The 19,822-nt window shown below is 33.9% G+C and overlaps 1 protein-coding gene across 1 annotated transcript in view; it reads left to right on the top strand.

Annotated features, from left to right (window-relative positions):
* Positions 1 to 19,337, top strand: part of LOC105761416 (receptor-like protein EIX2) — a 40,718-nt gene extending 21,381 nt beyond the window's left edge. Inside the window, exon 2 of the mRNA XM_052623852.1 lies at positions 17,738 to 19,337. Coding sequence (XP_052479812.1) covers positions 17,738 to 18,966 — 1,229 coding nt within the window. The 3' untranslated portion in view covers positions 18,967 to 19,337. The remainder of the gene's footprint in view (positions 1 to 17,737) is intronic.
* The last annotated feature ends 485 nt before the right edge of the window (positions 19,338 to 19,822 follow it).

The raw sequence follows: 19,822 nt of genomic DNA, 5'->3' as shown, positions 1-19,822 counted from the left end.
AAACATATTAAAAGGACCAAACTGAAACTTAGCCTTTTTATGAAATGCAATAAAAAAGAAAGAGAACATGTAAGTGTCACGGGCCGCAGTTCAAAGCCCGTGACCATCGCACCAAATGCATCCAATGGAGGTCTATTGCTCAGATGGAGATCATTTGGCCCACAAGAATTGACCCGATTCAAAGAGTTATTGGACAAGCCTGTCAGATTAAGCCTGGTTGGCCCGATAATGAAGAGATGGCAACTTAGGCTAATATGGTAACTAATCTTAGAAGATTAGATTAGATAAGGCTTATCTTGTAAATCCCTAAAATTAAGGGATATGGTTAATCTCATCCGTCGATATAAATGTATCTTGACCGTTGGTTTTGGGGGAGCTCAACTATAAATAGAGAGCCTTTCCCTCAGTTGTACTCACTCCATTCATTGTTTCATTATTCTTTGTGAATAAGAGAATAGAGAGCATTTACTTAAACACTTTGCGAGCGTTCTTTCTATTGTTCTTCTTTTGGCATAAATCGCTTCCGCTCTTCAATTTGGTGCCTTGGAGGAGTTCTAAAAGAATCCTCACACGTGTTAAGGCTGACTTGGGCGAGTTTGGATGAACGGATCGCCTAAGGTTGCACGGATTGCGAGACGAAAGGTCTAGCCCCGTGACAAGTGGTATCCGAGCTGTTGGTTCGAACCAAGTGATATCTGAGTTATTGGTTCGAAGGCACCGTTGGGATGTCGAAAGAAGAGTTCGAACAAATGTGAGCGAGGAAGTTTTTGAGGGAGACATTATCGGCAGTAGAGGAACGTGTAGGTAAACTCGAGGGATCCGTGGAGGATGTAAAGGAGGCACTCGATGGGGTTGAGGATCGCATAGCAAACTGGAAGGAGCAGTCGAGAGACTATGTAAAGATGTCTCTTGGTTCCACCATGGATAAGGTAAACGAGTTGTTTAATTCATACAGGGATAAGCTGTCGAAAAGGAATGATGCTCTCAAGGCCATGATGATGGCTTTGAAAGAGGAAACAATGGCCACGACGAGAGCTTTGACCACAAGAATAGAAGAGCTCGAGGGAGAGCTGGCCTTGTGTCGAGCAGCTGTGAGGAAAGGAGTGGCAAATGCAGCACTCAGTAACGAGGATGTCCCGAAGCCGAAAGAGTTTGTAGGGACAAGGTCTGCATGCGATGTGGACAATTTCTTGAGGAGGATGGAAAACTACTTCCGTGCCAAAGGCATCATGGATGATGCGGTTAAGGTAAACACTGCTTCAATGTTTCTTACTGACATTGTGCTTTTATGGTGGCGAGGTAGGACCACAGATAAAAGTCAAGGTGAGATAGGGACGTGGCAAGAGTTCCAATGCGAATTGAAGGGATAGTTTTACCCAGAATTTGCTAAAGAAGAAGCTCGGGCAAAGTTGTAAGGGATAACGCAACGGGGCACAGTGGGGGAGTATGTTCAAGAGTTCAAGGAACTCATGCTCCAAGTTTTAGAGGCGACCGAAAGAGAGGCATTGCTTGCTTTTCAGAATGGATTGAAGCCGTGGGTCAGACAAGAGGTGGAACAAAGAGGTGTCCAAAAGCTGTCGGAAGCCATGACGGTAGTTGAGTCCGTGGTCAAGATTGGTTTAGGGAAAGACAAGCTTGGGTCTTCCAAGTCTGAGGAAAGGGGCGTATGTGAAATGGATCACAAGGAAGATATTGTTGATGGCAATGGCAACGGCGACAATGGTGGTAATGGGAAACCACAAGTTGGGAAGAAGAAACTCGAGAGGAAAAGGGACAAGCTGAAATGCTTTCTTTGCGACGGTCCACACATGTTGAAGAAATGTCTGAAGAAATTCGCACTTAAGGAGAAGCCGGTGGGTAAGGCCTTGGTACTTGGTTCGAGCGTAAGGGGTGTCGAAGCCAAGGAGGCCGAAAGCGAGAAGAAGCCAGTGGAGTGCTTCTTATGTCATGGTCCGCATAGGTTGCGGAAGTGTCCAAGAAAGTCTGTCATCAAGAGGAACGATGGAGTAGACAAGGAGCCCAAGAAGCTTGGTTCGAGCAAGGGAAAAGCCGAAGCCAAGAGGGCAAAGAGGAGCGAAAAGAAGCGAGTAAAGTGCTTCTTGAGCCGTGGTCCGCATGAGTTGCGGAACTGTCCAAAGCAAGCCGAAGTCAAAAGAAAGGCAACGTCTGAGCTTCGTGAGTCATCGGAGGGGCTTCCACCCAAGGAAGAGGTGAGTTTGTCATCGAACTTAGAGGAAAGAGTTGCGATGAAAACAGTGAGGCTGGGACCAATGAGGCTCAAGTTGAGTGAAGCGTCGGAGTTGGCCGAGTCGTTGACAAGGCGTCCACCTATGGGAGAGGTGGGTGGTGCATTAGACTTTAAGGGAAAAGAAGTGATGCATGTGGGACAGTTGACCAGAGTAAATGCAAAGGTACGTTTCGAACACTGTGATAGTGTTTTGCATTCTAACTTGTTGACTTGGCAAGAACTTAGGGGCCCTTTCGAAGTTCTTGAGCAAAGAGGCCGAGAGATTGTGGGCAAAGTGAAGCCAAGTGTGGTGAATCAAGAGGATTCTGTTCGAGTCAAGTTAGAATGTGGACAAGAGAGTGACATAACTTCTTGTCATCGAGATGTACAAACGAGTAGGACGGTTCGAGTTAAGAAGCGATGTAAGCCGAGGCAAAAGTCCCGAAGGAAGGGGAAGGCTAAGGCGTTGAGACGAGACTGAGGCAAATCCAGTCAGTGCCATTCGGAAGTCACAACGAGGACGTTACGAGAATGGGTGGGGGAGAATGTCACGGGTCGCAGTTCAAAGCCCGTGACCATCGCATAAAATGCATCCAATGGAGGTCTATTGCTCAGATGGGGATCATTTGGCCCACAAGAACTAGCCCGATTCAAAGAGCTATTGGACAAGCCTGTCAGATTGAAGCCTGGTTGGCCCGATAATGAAGAGATGGCAACTTAGGCTAATATGGTAACTAATCTTAGAAGATTAGATTAGATAAGGCTTATCTTGTAAATCCCTAAAATTAAGGGATATGGTTAATCTCATCCGTCGATGTAAATGTATCTTGACCGTTGGTTTTGAGGGAGCTCAACTATAAATAGAGAGTCTCCCCCTCAGTTGTACTCACTCCATTCATTGTTTCATTATTTTTTGTGAATAAGAGAATAGAGAGCATTTACTCAAACACTTTGCGAGCGTTCTTTCTGTTGTTCTTTATTGTTCTTCCTTTGGCATAAATCACTTCCGCTCTTCAATTTGGTGCCTTGGAGGAGTTCTAAAAAAATCCTTACACGGGTTAAGGCTATCTTGGGTGAGTTTGGACGAACGGATCACCTAAGGCCGCACGAATTACGAGACGAAAGGTCTGGCCCCGTGACATAAGTGTGTGCCACGTGTTAGAAGGAAGGTCCTTTGGACCTAAGTTTTAAGTTTAAACATATTAAAAGGACCAAAACTGAATTTTAACCTTTTTTTATGAAAAGAAAAGAAAAAGGGAACATGTAAGTGGTGCCACGTGTCACAAGAAAGGTCCTTTTCACTTCTTGTTATATATATGTTATAAGTTTAAACATATTAAAAGGATCAAAACTAAAATTTAACCTTTTTCATGAAATGCAAAAAGAACATGTAAGCGTGTTCTTGTTTCTCTTGCAAGTGGAGTAGGTGCTGCGGTGACAGAGGGCAGGTGCAAGTGGGGTGCGCCACTTGCGCTGCCGCTGATGGAGGCGGCACCGGGCTAGGCCAAGGGTCAGAGCATGCGGCGCTAGGGTTTCAGTCTCTGAAACCCTAGTCTGACTTTTGGCACTTGGGCTTGGGTCTGTTGGGCTGTTTTGGGCTAGGTTATTAGGTTGAATTAGGTTGCTGTTTTTGTTTTGTTGGTATGGGCTTTTGGGATTTGGGTTTAATTGGGCTTGATATGTAATGGGTCATGGACTGTTGGTATATTTATTTGTTTGCATGTATTGGGCCCGGGAGAAATTAGGCTTGTACACAGGTGTTTTTGTCATGTTTATCATTTTTGGTGTAGTGTAAATTCGAACCTCAAGAGTGATGTGCAAAACATTATTATAAGAATGGAGGGTGGAAGAATTTGAAATTTAAATATTTATTTATGATTTATATATTATTAAAATTAAGAATTTGATTTCAAATATACAAGAAGTAGAAAAGGATAGAGGGTGGAAGCAATGGAGGGATGAAAAAAATTCAATGTTTCGCCCAAACGTGAATAATGGTGCTGGCATTGCAGCCTTCAAATGACTTTTCTAGTGTGAAATTAATGGTCGAAAAAGGTGGCCATTCTTTAAAAATTCATGATAAAATAGAAGAAAGTGTGAAAACCAACCCAATATAATGGCTCAACGCATGAAAAACACCATCCAACCAACTGCGACTCATCATACCACATTCACCAACACCGCCTTCCCATTCTACCTTTACGACAACTTCACTAATTTTTTCCTGTTTTTATTTAATTTCTTAATTATTTTATAATTTTTATTTTTTTTATTAACACCATTTTTTTTCTTTGCTTAATATACCCATAGCCTCTAAAAACCTCATCAATGAACAAAAGCAAAATTGAAGCCTGAATTTTTTTTCAGTTTTAATATCAGTTAAAAGTAGTAAAAAACTAAATCTTTAAATCCAAGTGTTAACATCATAGGAGTAGAACAAAACAGAGCTGGCATGCCTAAGAAAATGGGAGGAATACAAATATAGAAAGAGAGATTCCTTGTCGATCCACGCATTCGTACAAATTACAAAAACCTTGACTTACCCAAGACAATCATATCCTTTTCGTACACCACCAAAGAGATTGAATACAGATAATTCTATCTATCAATGCTTTAAGAAAAAATGTTTTTATTAAAAGAATAGTCACCTACCATCTTTTATTTGCAGGAATGATCCTATGTTCCTAAATGCATGGAGCTATGAAAAAGGATGCTTATAAAAGAAGAATCCATAATAATAGAGGGCAGAACTGAGAAAATATTCTAATTTTCACCTTTGTAAATTAAAATTAACGAAAAGATTAAATTTGAATATAAAACCATAAGTAATTATAAATTTATGGGTAAATTACATCAGCAGTTACTCAACTTGGGGGTAGTTGACAAAACAGTCACTCAAGTTTCAATTCAGTCACACAACTTTCGAAAAATAACAAATCAGCCACTAACATTATCAAAAGTGCAAATACATCACTTATTAACATAGCTCTCGATCTAAATCAACAAAGGCAAATATCTACTTATTTTAGAATTAATTATATTGCAATTATTTAGGTTTTAAAAATATTTAATATTAAAATAATACAAAAATTCATCATAGTTTGAATATTAATATTAATATATTATAATTTAAATAATATTATTAATAATTTCTTACCTATTATTTATTATATATATTGTTAAAATTAATTTACTTTAATGTCAAAATTGTTAATATTCAATATTTGTTATTTTATATTTATCTTTTTTCTAATTTAATCAATTAATATAATTAACTCTTATTATATTTGAAAAATAAAATTTAATTTAATAAATATTCTTAATATGTTTATTTTTTAAAATAATATTTTAAACTTAACAAATTAATATTCATTAATTTTAATATGATAACATTAAAATTTAATTCAATTAAGTAAGGTATTAAAATAAATAATTTATTAAAATCAATTATATATTTAACAAATAAAAATTATAAAGAAAAAATAAAAAATGTATGGAATGACTTACAAAATTAAAAGGCGAAGAAGAAAAGAGTAAATTTCTCAAATCGTAAATGTTGTGTGTCAAAAAACTGTAACGAGAGCATAATTATTTATTTATCTTTATTGTAATCTCATATTATTATAGTACATATATTAAATATCGACATGTTAAAATTTTAAATCAATTAATTAGAACTTCCCATTCAATTGACTATAATTTTATTTTATTTCGTTAAATACGTGAAATATAAGATAAAATAATATTATGATACTATTTCAATATAAAATAAAATAATTTCAGAATATCATGAAATACATATAAATTATTCGCCTGAACAATTTCTCTATTAAGTTTTGACAAAGCTATAGCTTTTCTGCGGAAAATTTAAGCTGGAAATTTGGGGTAGTGAAGATATAGTCTTTTTTAATTGGATAATGACACATTTAATGTTTTATATTTACATATTTTATCAATTTAATTAGATAATTTAACTTTTTCATGAAATGCAAAAAGAGCATGTAAGTGTGTGCCAGGTGTAAGAAGCAAAATTCTGTTATAACAGCGACTGAAAATTACCTCCCAATGAGAAAAACCCATCCAATCATAAGCCAACAACAATTCAATTTCGTACAATTTAGGCAATATAATCAACAGGTATCTTATCCCATAATGCACAGTGACTGAAATTTATGTCCCAAAGAAAGAGAAAACCCATCCAATCATAACCCAGCTACAATTCAATTTTATTGACAAATTAAGCAATATAACAAACAGGTTGATGATGACTGATTCATCGTTATCTTTACACAAATATACCATTTTAAGTCTTCTAAGCAACCATATAGGACAAAGACTCATCAATATTCAACTAAAACAAAGTGTGGGCATAGCATGGTTAATTCTGAATTGGTCATCCAAGCTTAAAAGAAAACACTATCCTAATTTGAACATATTTTCAAGAAAATAAACAGTTTATTTAAACTTGACTACTTCATATTAATAGAATCTTATAAATGTGCCTATGGTTATCCATTACACATTTAACGAAATTGAACGCTTATTTAGTCATATCATACCAGCAGACAAGGGGATATTTTCTATAAGTACCTTAAAAAACTATAGACTGAGGCACCCTGGAGTTACTTTAAGCATTTATCCTCTTAATCGGTCTGTCTTCTTGTCCTTATTCTACCTCTCGATCTTTACAGGTGAACTAGCCTTCATTGCTCCTAGTTTTGCCTTATTTTCTTCTCTTGTTGTACTCTTTATCAACAAAGGCAAATATCTACTTATTTTAGAATTAGTTATATTATAATTTATTTAAATTTTAAAAATATGTAATATTAAATTAATACAAAAATCATCATAGTTTAAATATTAATATTAATATATTATAATTTAAATAATATTATTAATAATTTCTTACCTATTATTTATTATATATATTCTTAAAAATTAATTTACTTTAATGTCCTATTCAATATTTGTAATTTTATATTTATCTCTTTTTTCTAATTTAATCAATTAATGTGATTAACTCTTATTATATTTGAAAATAAAAATTTAATTTGATAAATATTCTTAATATGTTTCTTTTTTAAAATGATATTTTAAAATTAACAAATTAATATTCATTAATTTTAATATGATAAAATTAAATTTAATTCAATAAGTAAGGTATATTAAAATAAATAAATAATTTATTTAAAATCAATTATATATTGAACAAATAAAAATTATAAAGAAAATTTTTTTAAAATGTATGGACTGACTTAAAAATTAAAAGACAAGGAATAAAAGAGTAAATTTCTCAAATTGTAAATATGTCTTTCAAATAAAAATGTAACGTGAGCATAATTATTTATTTCTTTTATTATAATCTCATATTACTATAGTATATATAATAAATATCGACATGTCAAAATTTTAAAGCAATTAATTAGAATTTCCCAAAAGAAACATTCAATTGATTATAATTTTATTTTATTTCGTTAAATATGTGAAATATAAAATAAAATAATATTATGATATCATTTCGATATAAAATAAAATAATTTTAAAATATCATGAAATACATATGAATTATTCGCGTGAACAATTTCTCTATTAAGTTTGACAAATCTATAGCTTTTCTGCGGAAAATTTAAGCTGGAAATTTGGGGTAGTGAAGAAAAATTTATGTTTGGTCAACAAAGTGAAGATATAGTCTTTTTAATTGGATAATGATATATTTAGTTTTTATATTTACATATTTTATCAATTTGATCCTTAAATACATATAAATATAATTAAATAATTTTATATAATTATGGAAAAATAAAATATATAATATTATTTGTATATATTTTAAGGAAAATTATAATATTATTATATATAATCAATGCAAAATTTTTAAGGCACCTTATTAAATACGAAATTTATAGGCACGAAACTAAGAATGATTGAAGCTTCTGCAAACTTTTTTGTTAACATGGTGACTTTAGCTTTCTCAGCATCTAGACTTACTGAACTGTTAACCTTAACCTCCTCAAAATTACATTCCTTAGCAAGCTTCATAACTAGTTTACGACACACTAATCTCTTAAAAGCAAAGAATTTAATTAAAGTTCTTATTTTTGCAAGTTAAATTTAGTAGAGTCTGTCGTCATTCATTGTGTGGTTATTTGTGTTCTTCGGTCACTGTATGTTGTTTTTGCTTTTTTCTTTTTCGTTCTTTGATTCCTGAAAGCACAAGTCAATAATCTAATAATATTGTTTAGGATCATGTTATTTGGACTCAGGTGTAAGTATTAGATACAGAGTATGTGTTGATACAAAATAATGTAAATAATATTACATTTATACTTTTCATAATATAGAATAATTATTTAATTATATTTGTATTTTATTATATGTGTTTAAGGATCAAATTGATAGAATTTGTAAAAGTAGATGATTAAATCTATTAAATTATTTATAATTAGGAACAAATTAATAATGTGACATCATATCAACATTGCATCTCGCATGAACAATTAATAATTCTATTTTGTTTTTTTTTTGTCCAAATTTATTAAAATTGACAAAGTCATAGTTTTTCTTTCTGGCAATAAATTCATGTTGGAATTTTGGGGTACCGGAAAAAAGTTCCTTGCCCATGATGTGGACAATGTTTTTGTTTTAGCTTACTCTATCTCAGTCCAGCACTATGGATATGTAATTTCATTTTAGATAAAATGGTGTTTATATTTGACTGGAAATTTCTGATAGGCTATTATTAATTAAATACATTTTGTGGAAATTTGGAAGAAACTTCTTTCTGCTTGATGTATGTGCACAATACTTTTGTTTACTAAGCTTACTCTATATATTTGGAGTTGCAACCAATGGCTGGTACCATCGCAACCATGAAAAGTATTACAATTACCTTATTCCCGTTTCTTATTGTCATTCTAGCTATCTGTTTTAGCTTTTGTGATGCCAATTCCAATGTGCTTTGCATAGAAAGTGAGAGAAAAGCCCTTCTGAAGTTCAAGAATGATCTCGTTGACCCTTCAAACAGGTTGTCTTCTTGGGTTGAAGGTGGGGATTGCTGTAAATGGCTCGGTGTCGTGTGCCATAACTCAACAGGCCATATCAACCAACTGCACTTGGCTGCTCCTCTTTCAGTGCCCCATTTTGATGCACCAGTTGGTGAATGGGAAGCTTACCATCGATCAAAGAACAATTCCCCGCTAGGAGGCAAAATAAATCCTTCACTCCTGGAGTTGAAGCATCTCAGTTCCCTGGACTTGAGCAATAACAATTTTAGCGGCATACAGATTCCGAAGTTTTTCGGTTTGCTGGAGAGTTTAACATATCTTAATCTCTCTCAAGCACGATTCCGGGGCACAATTCCTCATAACCTGGGGAATCTTTCAAAGTTGCAGTATCTGGATTTGGGGTGTAACCAATTGGAAGGAGTTGTATCAGAATCCCATTTTTCTAATCTCACGAGATTGACAACTCTAGCGGCATCACAGAACAAGCTGAGATTTGACCCAAACTCAAGCTGGATTCCCCCGTTTCAATGTCGAATTATCAAATTGGGGCAATGGAATCTTGGCCCCAAGTTTCCTCGATGGTTAAAGTTCCAAAAGAATTTATCTGTTTTAGATATCTCGGATGCAGGAATTTCGGATATCTTGCCCACTTGGCTTTTGAACTCGTCTACTCAATTTGAATATGTAAATCTTTCCTGTAATCAACTTACTGGAGGGATTTCATATTTGAACGTGACAGAAATTGTTGACTTGAGTTCAAACCAATTCACAGGCCCATTGCCAAGAGTATTCCCAACTTTACAAATTTTAATTTTGTCAACTAATTCATTTTCAGGCCCGCTTTTTGAATTCGTTTGTAATTCATTAAGAAAGGGACCAATGAGAATTCTTGCCTTTGAAACAAACCTTCTCTCCGGAGAAATCCCAGATTGCTGGGATCATTGGCGAGGTTTGGGTTACTTGAATTTGGAAAACAACACTTTGACCGGAAAAATCCCACCTTCTTTGGGACATTTAAATCTTTCAGTGCTAAACCTTCGTCGCAATGGCATGTCTGGAGAAATACCATCTACGTTACAACATTCTACGAGGTTGATTATGCTTGATCTTAGTGACAATCATTTCAATGGAAGTGTACCAGCATGGATTGGGGTCAAACTCTCGAAACTTGAGATTCTAAGCCTTCGATCCAATAACTTTGATGGCCACATTCCTCAAAAAATTTGTCAACTTCAATCTCTTCGGATCTTGGACCTTGGCCATAACGGCATTTCAGGAGCTATTCCAAAATGTTTTAGTAATTTTAGTGCAATGGCTAACAAGAGCAACCAGCAGTGCTATATGTTTCAGTGGTCGAGTATCAGTACTAATTTCCTTTTTTTGAGTGCATTATTGGTGCTGAAAGGACGAGAGGATGAATACGGTGCCACACTAGGGCTTGTTACGAGCATCTGCCTTTCAACTAATAGACTAATTGGAGAGATCCCAAAAGAATTTGGAAGTCTCGTTGCGCTACGGTCATTAAATCTATCAGGGAATCTCCTAATAGGAAATATACCGGACGAAATTGGCAACATGCAGTTGGTGGAATCTCTTGATTTGTCGAGGAATCAATTGAATGGTGAAATCCCTCCAAATTTTTCCAAATTGAATTTCTTGAATCACTTCAATGTGTCCTACAACAACTTGATAGGACAAATCCCAACAAGCACTCAGCTTCAAAGCTTTGAAAGCTTGTCTTACGTGGGAAATCATCTTTGCGGACCTCCTCTCACTAAAAATTGCACCTCAAAAGGTATTTCAACTGATGCAGCAAATAATGGAATTAACAGTGAAGGAAGTAAAGTGAATTGGCTTTATGTCAGCATAGTTATTGGCTTTGTAATGGGATTTTGGGGTGTAGTGGCTCCCTTGTTTTTCAGCAGGTCTTGGAGGCATGCATACTATCGAAAGTTGGATCATGTTGGTCGACAGCTGTATGTGTTTTGGTCTATTATGGGTATATAGTTTGATGAAAAACAAAAGGGTAAACTACACCCATGGTCACTTTTGTTTACCTTAGGTTACATTTCAGTCACTTATGTTTGAAATGTTACGTTTTAGTCACTTACGTTATTGTGTTGTAACATTTTAGTCACTGAGCCGTTAATTGTCGTTAATGGTGTAATGGTAAGCTGACGTGGCATGTTAAATTATCATTCAAACAAAAACTTTAGGTTTAATTATACAATTGGTCCCCATAATTTTTCGTTTTGAGCAATTTAATTCTTTTATGTTCTTTTAACTTTCATTCTTTATTTTCTTTATTTTTCATTCTCTTCTGCTTCTCCCTCTGTTTTCCTACCTTATTTATTTCTTTTAACATACCAGGAAGTCGAATTGGTAGTGAAGAAAGAAGCATGGTTTTGGTTATAGGGTTTTGGTTATAGGCAAATGATGATAGTCGACTTCCTACTTCTTTTTTCACTGCCAATTTGACTTCCTAATATGTTAAAAGAGATAGGAAAGATATGAAAACAGAGGGAGAAACAAAAGAGAAAAGTTTAAAGAACATAAAATAAAAAAATTAAATTACTTAAAACTGAAAAATATGGGGATCAATTGTATAATTTAACCTAAAATTTTGTTTGAAATGATGATTTAACGTACACGTCTACCACTGCTACACCATTAACGCATTTATTAATGGCTCAATGGCTAAAATGTTACAACATGATAACGTAAATGACTAAAACGTAACCTAAGATAAACAAAAGTGACCATGGGTGTAGTTTACCCAAAACAAAATATGTATAAATAAAGTTAGTGTATGTAATTAATTAATATATAGGGTTTTGAACTCAAATCTATTAAATGCTATATTTTAGAAGGGATTACATGAATCAATCGATCTTGACTTCGAGTTTAGATTTAGTACTCATGTTTTCCCTTTTGCAAAAATAAATAGCATTCAAGCTTGTTCAATTTTTTGAACTTAGAGCTTTCATGATGTGTGATTGTGTTTAATTGTATGTCAATAATGAAAATGTTGTTGGGTTAAAGAGTGCAATAAGGTGCATTTAATAAACATAAAAAAATTAAAATATATCGTAACCTGTTAGCATTTTTATAGTTTCGACAATTATAATGTGTTTATATTTAACCACTTAAAACAATAATTAAGTTTGATTAACAAAATCTATACGAATATGAGTAAGATTTGATTAACTAATTCTTTAAGACATGGAAGAAAATTTGACGCTGCAATAGGGTTTTTATTATTATTATAATATTAAAGGTAAAGGATAGGGGTAATATGGTTCGAATCCGTACTAAATAAATATCTGATAAGAATTTTAATCAGTGGTGAATCTAGGGGGCTGGGAAGGCTCCCGGCCCCCTCTAAAATATAAAATTGTTATTTAAGCCCTTAAAGTTTTTTTTAAAATTTTAAATTAGTAAAGGTAAAATTACACTTTGGCCTCTCCTAAAATTATAAAAATTCGATTTAATCCTTTAAAAATTATAACGATATAGACTATAAAAAAATTAAAATTTCATTCAGTCCCCTCTAAAAAATTGTTCTGACTTCGCCCTGACTTTAATCATCGCTTCTTTTACTTAATAATAAACCTCAATAACATATTTAATAATAATTTATTTTTAGAGTTGATTGTAGCTTTGTGATGAATTTGATCTCTCCATCTTCTTTGATCCTTTGTTCATGCCCAACATTGCCATTCTTTTTCTTTTTCCTTTTCCTTCCTATATCTGATCCCACATGCATTGCACAATGACAGAAAATTACCTTTAAAAAACCCCATCAATCATAAGCCAAAAACTATTATATTCATTGAAAAATTAAGTGAAGCACAATCAACGGACTAAAGGATAATATTTATTAATGAAAATGGTATGAAAGCTATTAAATTGAAAAGATATTAGTGATGGTTTTTCTTGATTGCTTACTTTATATAATGAAGAAAATATCAGCGAGTAAACAGAGCGTGCCGAGGGAGTGAGACTTACTCCATAGACTTTGTTGACTTGACTTCGTCAACGCTACTTGAGGAATTTTAAAGCTTGCTAAATTCCACGTTAGGTAGAGAAAGAAAGTGACAAATTCAATTGGATGATTGAAATTCGTATTAGAATGTAACTAAAACTTCAATATCCTTCATAATCATATATGAAAATTAAATGTAATCTGAGGACACAAATATAAAATTATTTCCCACAATTCACAATATAAACATTTAAAAAAAATTAAATATGAGTCAGTTTTTAAAGTTGAAACAAGAGCAATGTTGGAAGTATTATTCTTAGCTTGGGATAAAGGATTTCGGAAAGTTGAAGTTGAGTGTGATAATGCTTTGTTGGTTGAATTACTTTTGTCTGCTGGAGGAGCTAGTAATAATTTACTGGAACTGTGGCTGCTACATCAAATATTGCGTCGAAAATGGGAGATTCGTATCCTACATATCTCAAGAACTCTTGGTGTTGCAAATCACATGACTAAATGTGCTGATATAGGTAGTTCTTTGATATGTTTATTTAGATCCCCACCGACTTCGGTCATGACCTTGTTGAATAATTTGCATAATTTTAATCAATTATACATTAAAATTTGATTTGATTTAACCAAAATATAAATGTAAAAATAAAAATCTTAATCAAATTTTATGTTTTCCTAAAATTTTCATTTTCCTTTCCTTTCATTTTAAAGACCTAAAAACTCTTAATTGGCAGGTCATATCATGGGACTTGAAGTTACTCCATAGACTTTGTCCAACTTCCTTGTCAAGTTTATAATTTATTCAATATTTTTTATAGTTTTAAAATTATTTGTAAATGTGACATAAATATAAATTAATGTCATGTCAATAATGAAAAGTTTGAAGTCTAATTAAAGGCCCAATGACCCAACAAACTAAACAATTTTCAGGAAAAAAAAACCAACACCAAAAACCATTTAATGACAGTTTTCTCTCATCTTCTTATCTTTGTCATATATAGGTTTTAGAATGCCCAAAAAGCCTAAAAATTATATATTTTTTACTTTTTGAAGTGTAATTCGTGATTTCCACATGGTCTGAGACATGGCCATGTGGCTCCTAAAACTTGCTCCGATTTTTCGAGTTTTGCTCATTTTGCTCCCAAATGCTCTCTTAAGTATATAAACATGAATTTAAAGGATTAGGAGCATAAAATTCACATTTTTAAATCGAATAATCATCCAAAAATGCATTAAGAATGAGGCTAAAACATGTTACTTTTGGCATTTATCAACCATTGAACTAGCAGGCTCATTATTGATACAGATTAACGTAAAAATAAACTTAAGTCGGGAGTTTAAGAATAGGGGTTGAACCAAAATAGACCGTAAAAATTTAAGAAGAAATACTCAAACCCGGATCTCTAACACATAAACAGAACACTTAACTACAGATACAGAGACTTATTTATTGATAGAATTTATCAAACATATGTTCAAAATTTGGGGCGTTACAGAATTTTTAATGTATTTTTAATTTGTTTGTTGTTTTAATGTTTTGAAGTGTATTTGATATATTATATATTTTTTAAATTTATTGTATACAATAAATCATCTAAAAAAATTAATATGGGCCAGGCCGGGCTTGATCTTGGCTTCTATAATTCGGGACGTGATTGAACAAATTTTAGGCCCATTTTTTGGGCTGAGTCGAGCTCGGGCCAAAAAACGAGCCAAAAAACGAACCTAAAATTTTATTGAGACCCGACCCAGGATTAGCTCTAATTGCTACTATAATAGTATGGATATGTAATTTCATTCATTTTAATAGAAACTAAGGGTTATATTTGAATGGTGAATTGATTTTTTTTTTGGCTTTAAATGAAAACTTTTAAATAGTTTAGTGATTATTTTGAAATATTTTAAAATTGCGTGATCAAAACATAAACATACTAATAGTTTAGTGATCTTGGGTGTAGTTTACCCTTTACAAAATTGGAGCCGTTAAGTAGCTAATGTTGGATGCCAAGCACTGAAATGACACCTCGTGTGATAGTTCACAAGTATTGAATGTATACACGATATTATTTTGTCTTATATGTCACATTTTAAAATTAAAAAATCTAAAATATTTAAAATTCAAAAATATATAAAATTTAGAAATTTAAAAATTTAAAAATGTAAATTCTTTAAATTTAAAAATAAAAATAGATAAAAAATTCTTATATGCGATATCTATTTGAGCGAACCCAATGACTAATCCTCCTCGTTTTGTAGGTCCATTAAGAGATTAGATGTGATATAGTTTAGTTAATTATTATAATTTTAGATTTTTTATTATAATTTATTTAATATTGTTTTATGCATGAAGAAATGATTAAGGGACCACGGCATCCATTTTGTTTGACTGGGTTTTATAACATTTCTTTATTTTAGTAATAGAAGTTCATATTACATTTTGTTGAAAAATAAATGCAATTAATTAGAAATTTTCCCTTGATAGTAAATTTTGTGGAAATTAAATGCATTTTGTGGAAATTTGGGGTTTTGGAAGAAACTTCATTGCGCTTGATGTATGTGCACAATATTTTTGTGTTTTAGCTAAGCTTACTCTATTAGTTTGGAGTTGTGAGCAATGGTTGGTAGCATGCAATTGCAACCATGACAACTCCTCTTCCAATTTCCTTATTCCAATTTCTTCTTCTCATTGCTGCTATCTGTTTTAGCATTTGTGATGCCAATTCCAACGTTCTTTGCATTGAAAGTGAGAGAGAAGCTCTCTTGAAATTCAAGATTGATCTTATTGATCCTTCAAACAGGCTATCTTCAGGGTTGAAGGTGGGGATTGCTGTGAATGGATTGGTGTCATCTGCCAAAACTCAACAGGCCACGTCAACCAACTGCACTTGACTTCTCCTCTTTCAGAGCCTGATTTCTTCGCACCATATGTTGAATGGGAAGCTTACTACAATTCCATGCTAGGAGGGAATATCAATCCTTCGCTACTGGAGTTGAAGCATCTAAGTTCCCTGGACTTGAGCAATAACAATTTTAGCAACATACATATCCCGAAATTTTTGGGTGTGCTGGGGAGTTTAACACATCTTAACCTCTCTCAAGCAGGATTCCAGGGAGCAATTCCTCAAAACCTGGGGAATCTTTCAAAGTTGCAGTATCTTGATCTTCGTGGTGATACTATGTACCGGTGGGATATCAAAGTTAAAAGTCTTCAATGGGTTTCTGGACTTTCTTCCTTGCAGTACCTTGATTTGAGTGGTGCGGATCTTTCTAAAGCAACTGATTGGCTACAGGTAACATTCAAACATCCTTCTTTGTTAGAGTTGCACTTGTCAAATTGTGGTTTGGAAGATGATCCATCTCCGATTAGTGTTAATTCTACAAAATCACTGGTTATTCTTGATCTTTCTTTGAACCGCTTTTCTTCAGTACCTAAGTCGATATTTAGTCTTCATGGTCTTATGTCCATTGATATTAGTGAGAATTCTTTGGAAGGCCCAATTCCAGATTACTTTGGGAACATCTCGTTTCTTAAAGTTCTTGATCTTCGTTCGAACTCACTCAATTCATCCATACCCAACTCCATGTACAGTTTATACCATCTTCAGTTCCTTAGTCTTGGTGATAACCAGTTACAAGGAACAATCTCGAGTGCCATTGGAAACTTCAGCTCTGTTACTCATCTTGATCTTTCTCATAATGATATGTTGGAAGGAAGATTACCAACCTCTCTGGAATATCTGTGCAAATTGAAGGAGATGGATTTGTCATACAATAAAATTGAAGGTGGAATATCAGAAATCCTACAGAGTTTGTCTAGATGTCGTTCGGGTTCCTTAGAGTCATTGGATATGGCAGATAACCAACTTTCTGGCCATTTAACTGATCAACTTGGACAATTTAAAAATCTATCTTACTTGTCCCTTGCTCAAAACAAAATTTCTGGTCCCATTCCATCATCCATAGGGGAGTTATGGTCTTTGAAATTCTTTGATGTTTCAAAAAATCAATTAAATGGTCAAATTCCATTGTCTATAGGGGAGTTATCATCTTTGAAGTTCTTCGATGTATCAGAAAATCAATTAAATGGTACTTTTCCTCTATGTTTTGGACAACTGGAAAGTTTGGAAACTCTGGATTTTGGGTATAATCTATTGGAGGGAGTTGTATTAGAACCCCATTTCTGTCATCTCACCAGATTGACAACTTTGAAAGCATCACACAATAGGCTTAAATTTGAACCAAACTCAAGCTAGATTCCCCCATTTCAATGTCGAATTATTGAATTGGGCCACTGGAACCTTGGCCCAAAGTTTCCCCACTGGTTAAAATTCCAAAAGAATTTATCGTCTTTGGATATCTCCCATGTAGGAATTTCAGATGTCATGCCCACTTGGTTTTTGAACCTTCCCACTCTATTTGAATATTTAAATCTTTCCTCAAATCAGCTTACAGGAGAGATTTCGTATTTGAATGTGGGAGACATTGTTGACTTGAGTTCAAACAGCTTTACAGGTCCATTGCCAAGAGTACTCTCAAGTTTGAGATTTTTATTTTTGTCAAATAATTCATTTTCAGGATCCCTTCATCAATTAATTTGTAATCCATCATTAACGGGGATGATAACTCTTTACATTGATACAAATTTACTCAATGGAGAAATTCCAGATTGTTGGAATCATTGGGATGTTTTAGCTTATTTAAATTTAGGAAATAACAATTTAACAGGAAAAATCCCACTTACTTTGGGACAAACAAATCCTTCAACGTTAAACCTTCGAAACAATAGAATGTTTGGAGAATTGCCATCCACAATGCAAAATTCTACAAATTTGATTATGCTTGATCTTAGTGAAAATCATTTCAATGGAAGTGTACCAGCATGGATTGGTGATAAGCTCTCAAACCTTGTGGTTCTAAGCCTTCGGTCAAATAATTTTGATGGTCATTTTCCTCACAAAATTTGTGATCTTCAATTTCTTCAAAATTTGGACCTTGCCCACAACAACATTTCAGGAGTTATTCCAAAATGCTTCAATAATTTAAGTGCAATGGCCACAACAAACAAAACCAAAAATGAACTTTCTACGCTGTATTTCATTAATTACCCATTTTATTTGAGTGCCTTATTGGTGTTGAAAGGGCGAGAGGATGAATATGGTCACACACTAGGACTTGTTACCAACTTGGACCTTTCTGTTAACAGTTTCACAGGAGAGATCCCCAAAGAAATTGGTAGTCTCGTTGGACTATTGTCTTTAAATTTCTCAGGGAATCACCTAACAGGAAATATACCAGACAACATTGGCAACATGAAGTTTTTGGAATCTCTTGATTTGGCCATGAATCGACTAAATGGTGAAATCCCTCCAAGTTTCTCCAAATTGAATTTCTTGAATCACTTCAATGTGTCGTACAACAATTTGACAGGACAAATCCCAACAAGTACTCAACTTCAAAGCTTTGCAAACTTGTCTTACGTGGGCAATCATCTTTGCGGACCTCCTCTCACTAAAAACTGCACTACAAAAGGCATTCCAACTGATGTTGCAAATAATGGAAGTAGCAGTGAAGGAAGTAAAGTGAATTGGCTTTATGTCAGCATAGTTCTTGGCTTTGTAATGGGATTTTGGGGTGTAGTGGCTCCCTTGTTTTTCATCAGGTCTTGGAGGCATGCATACTATCGAAAGCTGGACAATGTCTATGGTAAACTATATGTGTTTTGGGCTACTATGGGTATGTAGTTTGATGGGAAAAAAGCATGTATCATTGATGCATCTGAGTTAGGTGTGCTGCAACTTGATTGTTTGGTGCTGAAAGATTAGTTTTAGCATCTATCCTTGTTTTGGACCCGTCGTGTGCCAACAAGGTAGCCTACTCACTTGCGTGAGCGGTTTTGTTACATGCAAACCACACGGAAAGGGTTCCTTTGCATCTTTTTTGAAGAATTTTAAAATTATGTCTTATGTTGATACGAATGAGGATTGCGGACAATAAGTTTGGGTGTATGGGGTGAGCCTGTTGGCTCGAGTTTAGTAGTCCATCTCCTCTTTGTGTTTGCTTCTGTTTTGTGATTTTTTCATTAATGAATTTCTTTTCTCTCAAAAATAAAAATTAGTAATTTTGGACGCCCATAAAAGTATAAGGGTAAATTACACACGAGATCATTTTAAAATAAGGTTTGTCCTATTTGGTCACTCTAATTTTTTTCTCAATTTAATCACTCTAATCAAGATAATTGTTTGAATTAGCCACAACCATTAAATTCTATTGATCTACTAACGAATTGTTGATGTGGCATATTAGCCAATTGAATGATAACACGTGATACTTTCCTTTGACTTTTAACAAAAGCTGAGGGACCTTTCTATAATTAATCCTAAACAATTTTTTCCCCTTTCTCTTCTCTCCGAAGCTGAAAAAGGAGAAACCAAAACAGGGCATCTCAAAGCTACATGCCCTTCACCAGTTTCTCAACAATGGATCTATGGCAACTACCAAGGATAACCCACCACACATCCACAAATAATTAAAGAAGAGTGAACATATATAAATAAGAATGGATCTATGGCATGGATAGGGCAAGGGCAAGAAATTCAA

Source organism: Gossypium raimondii, chromosome 11 (genome assembly GCF_025698545.1).
Source record: "Gossypium raimondii isolate GPD5lz chromosome 11, ASM2569854v1, whole genome shotgun sequence".
NCBI lineage: Eukaryota > Viridiplantae > Streptophyta > Magnoliopsida > Malvales > Malvaceae > Gossypium > Gossypium raimondii.
This window is presented reverse-complemented; position numbering and strand designations above follow the sequence as displayed.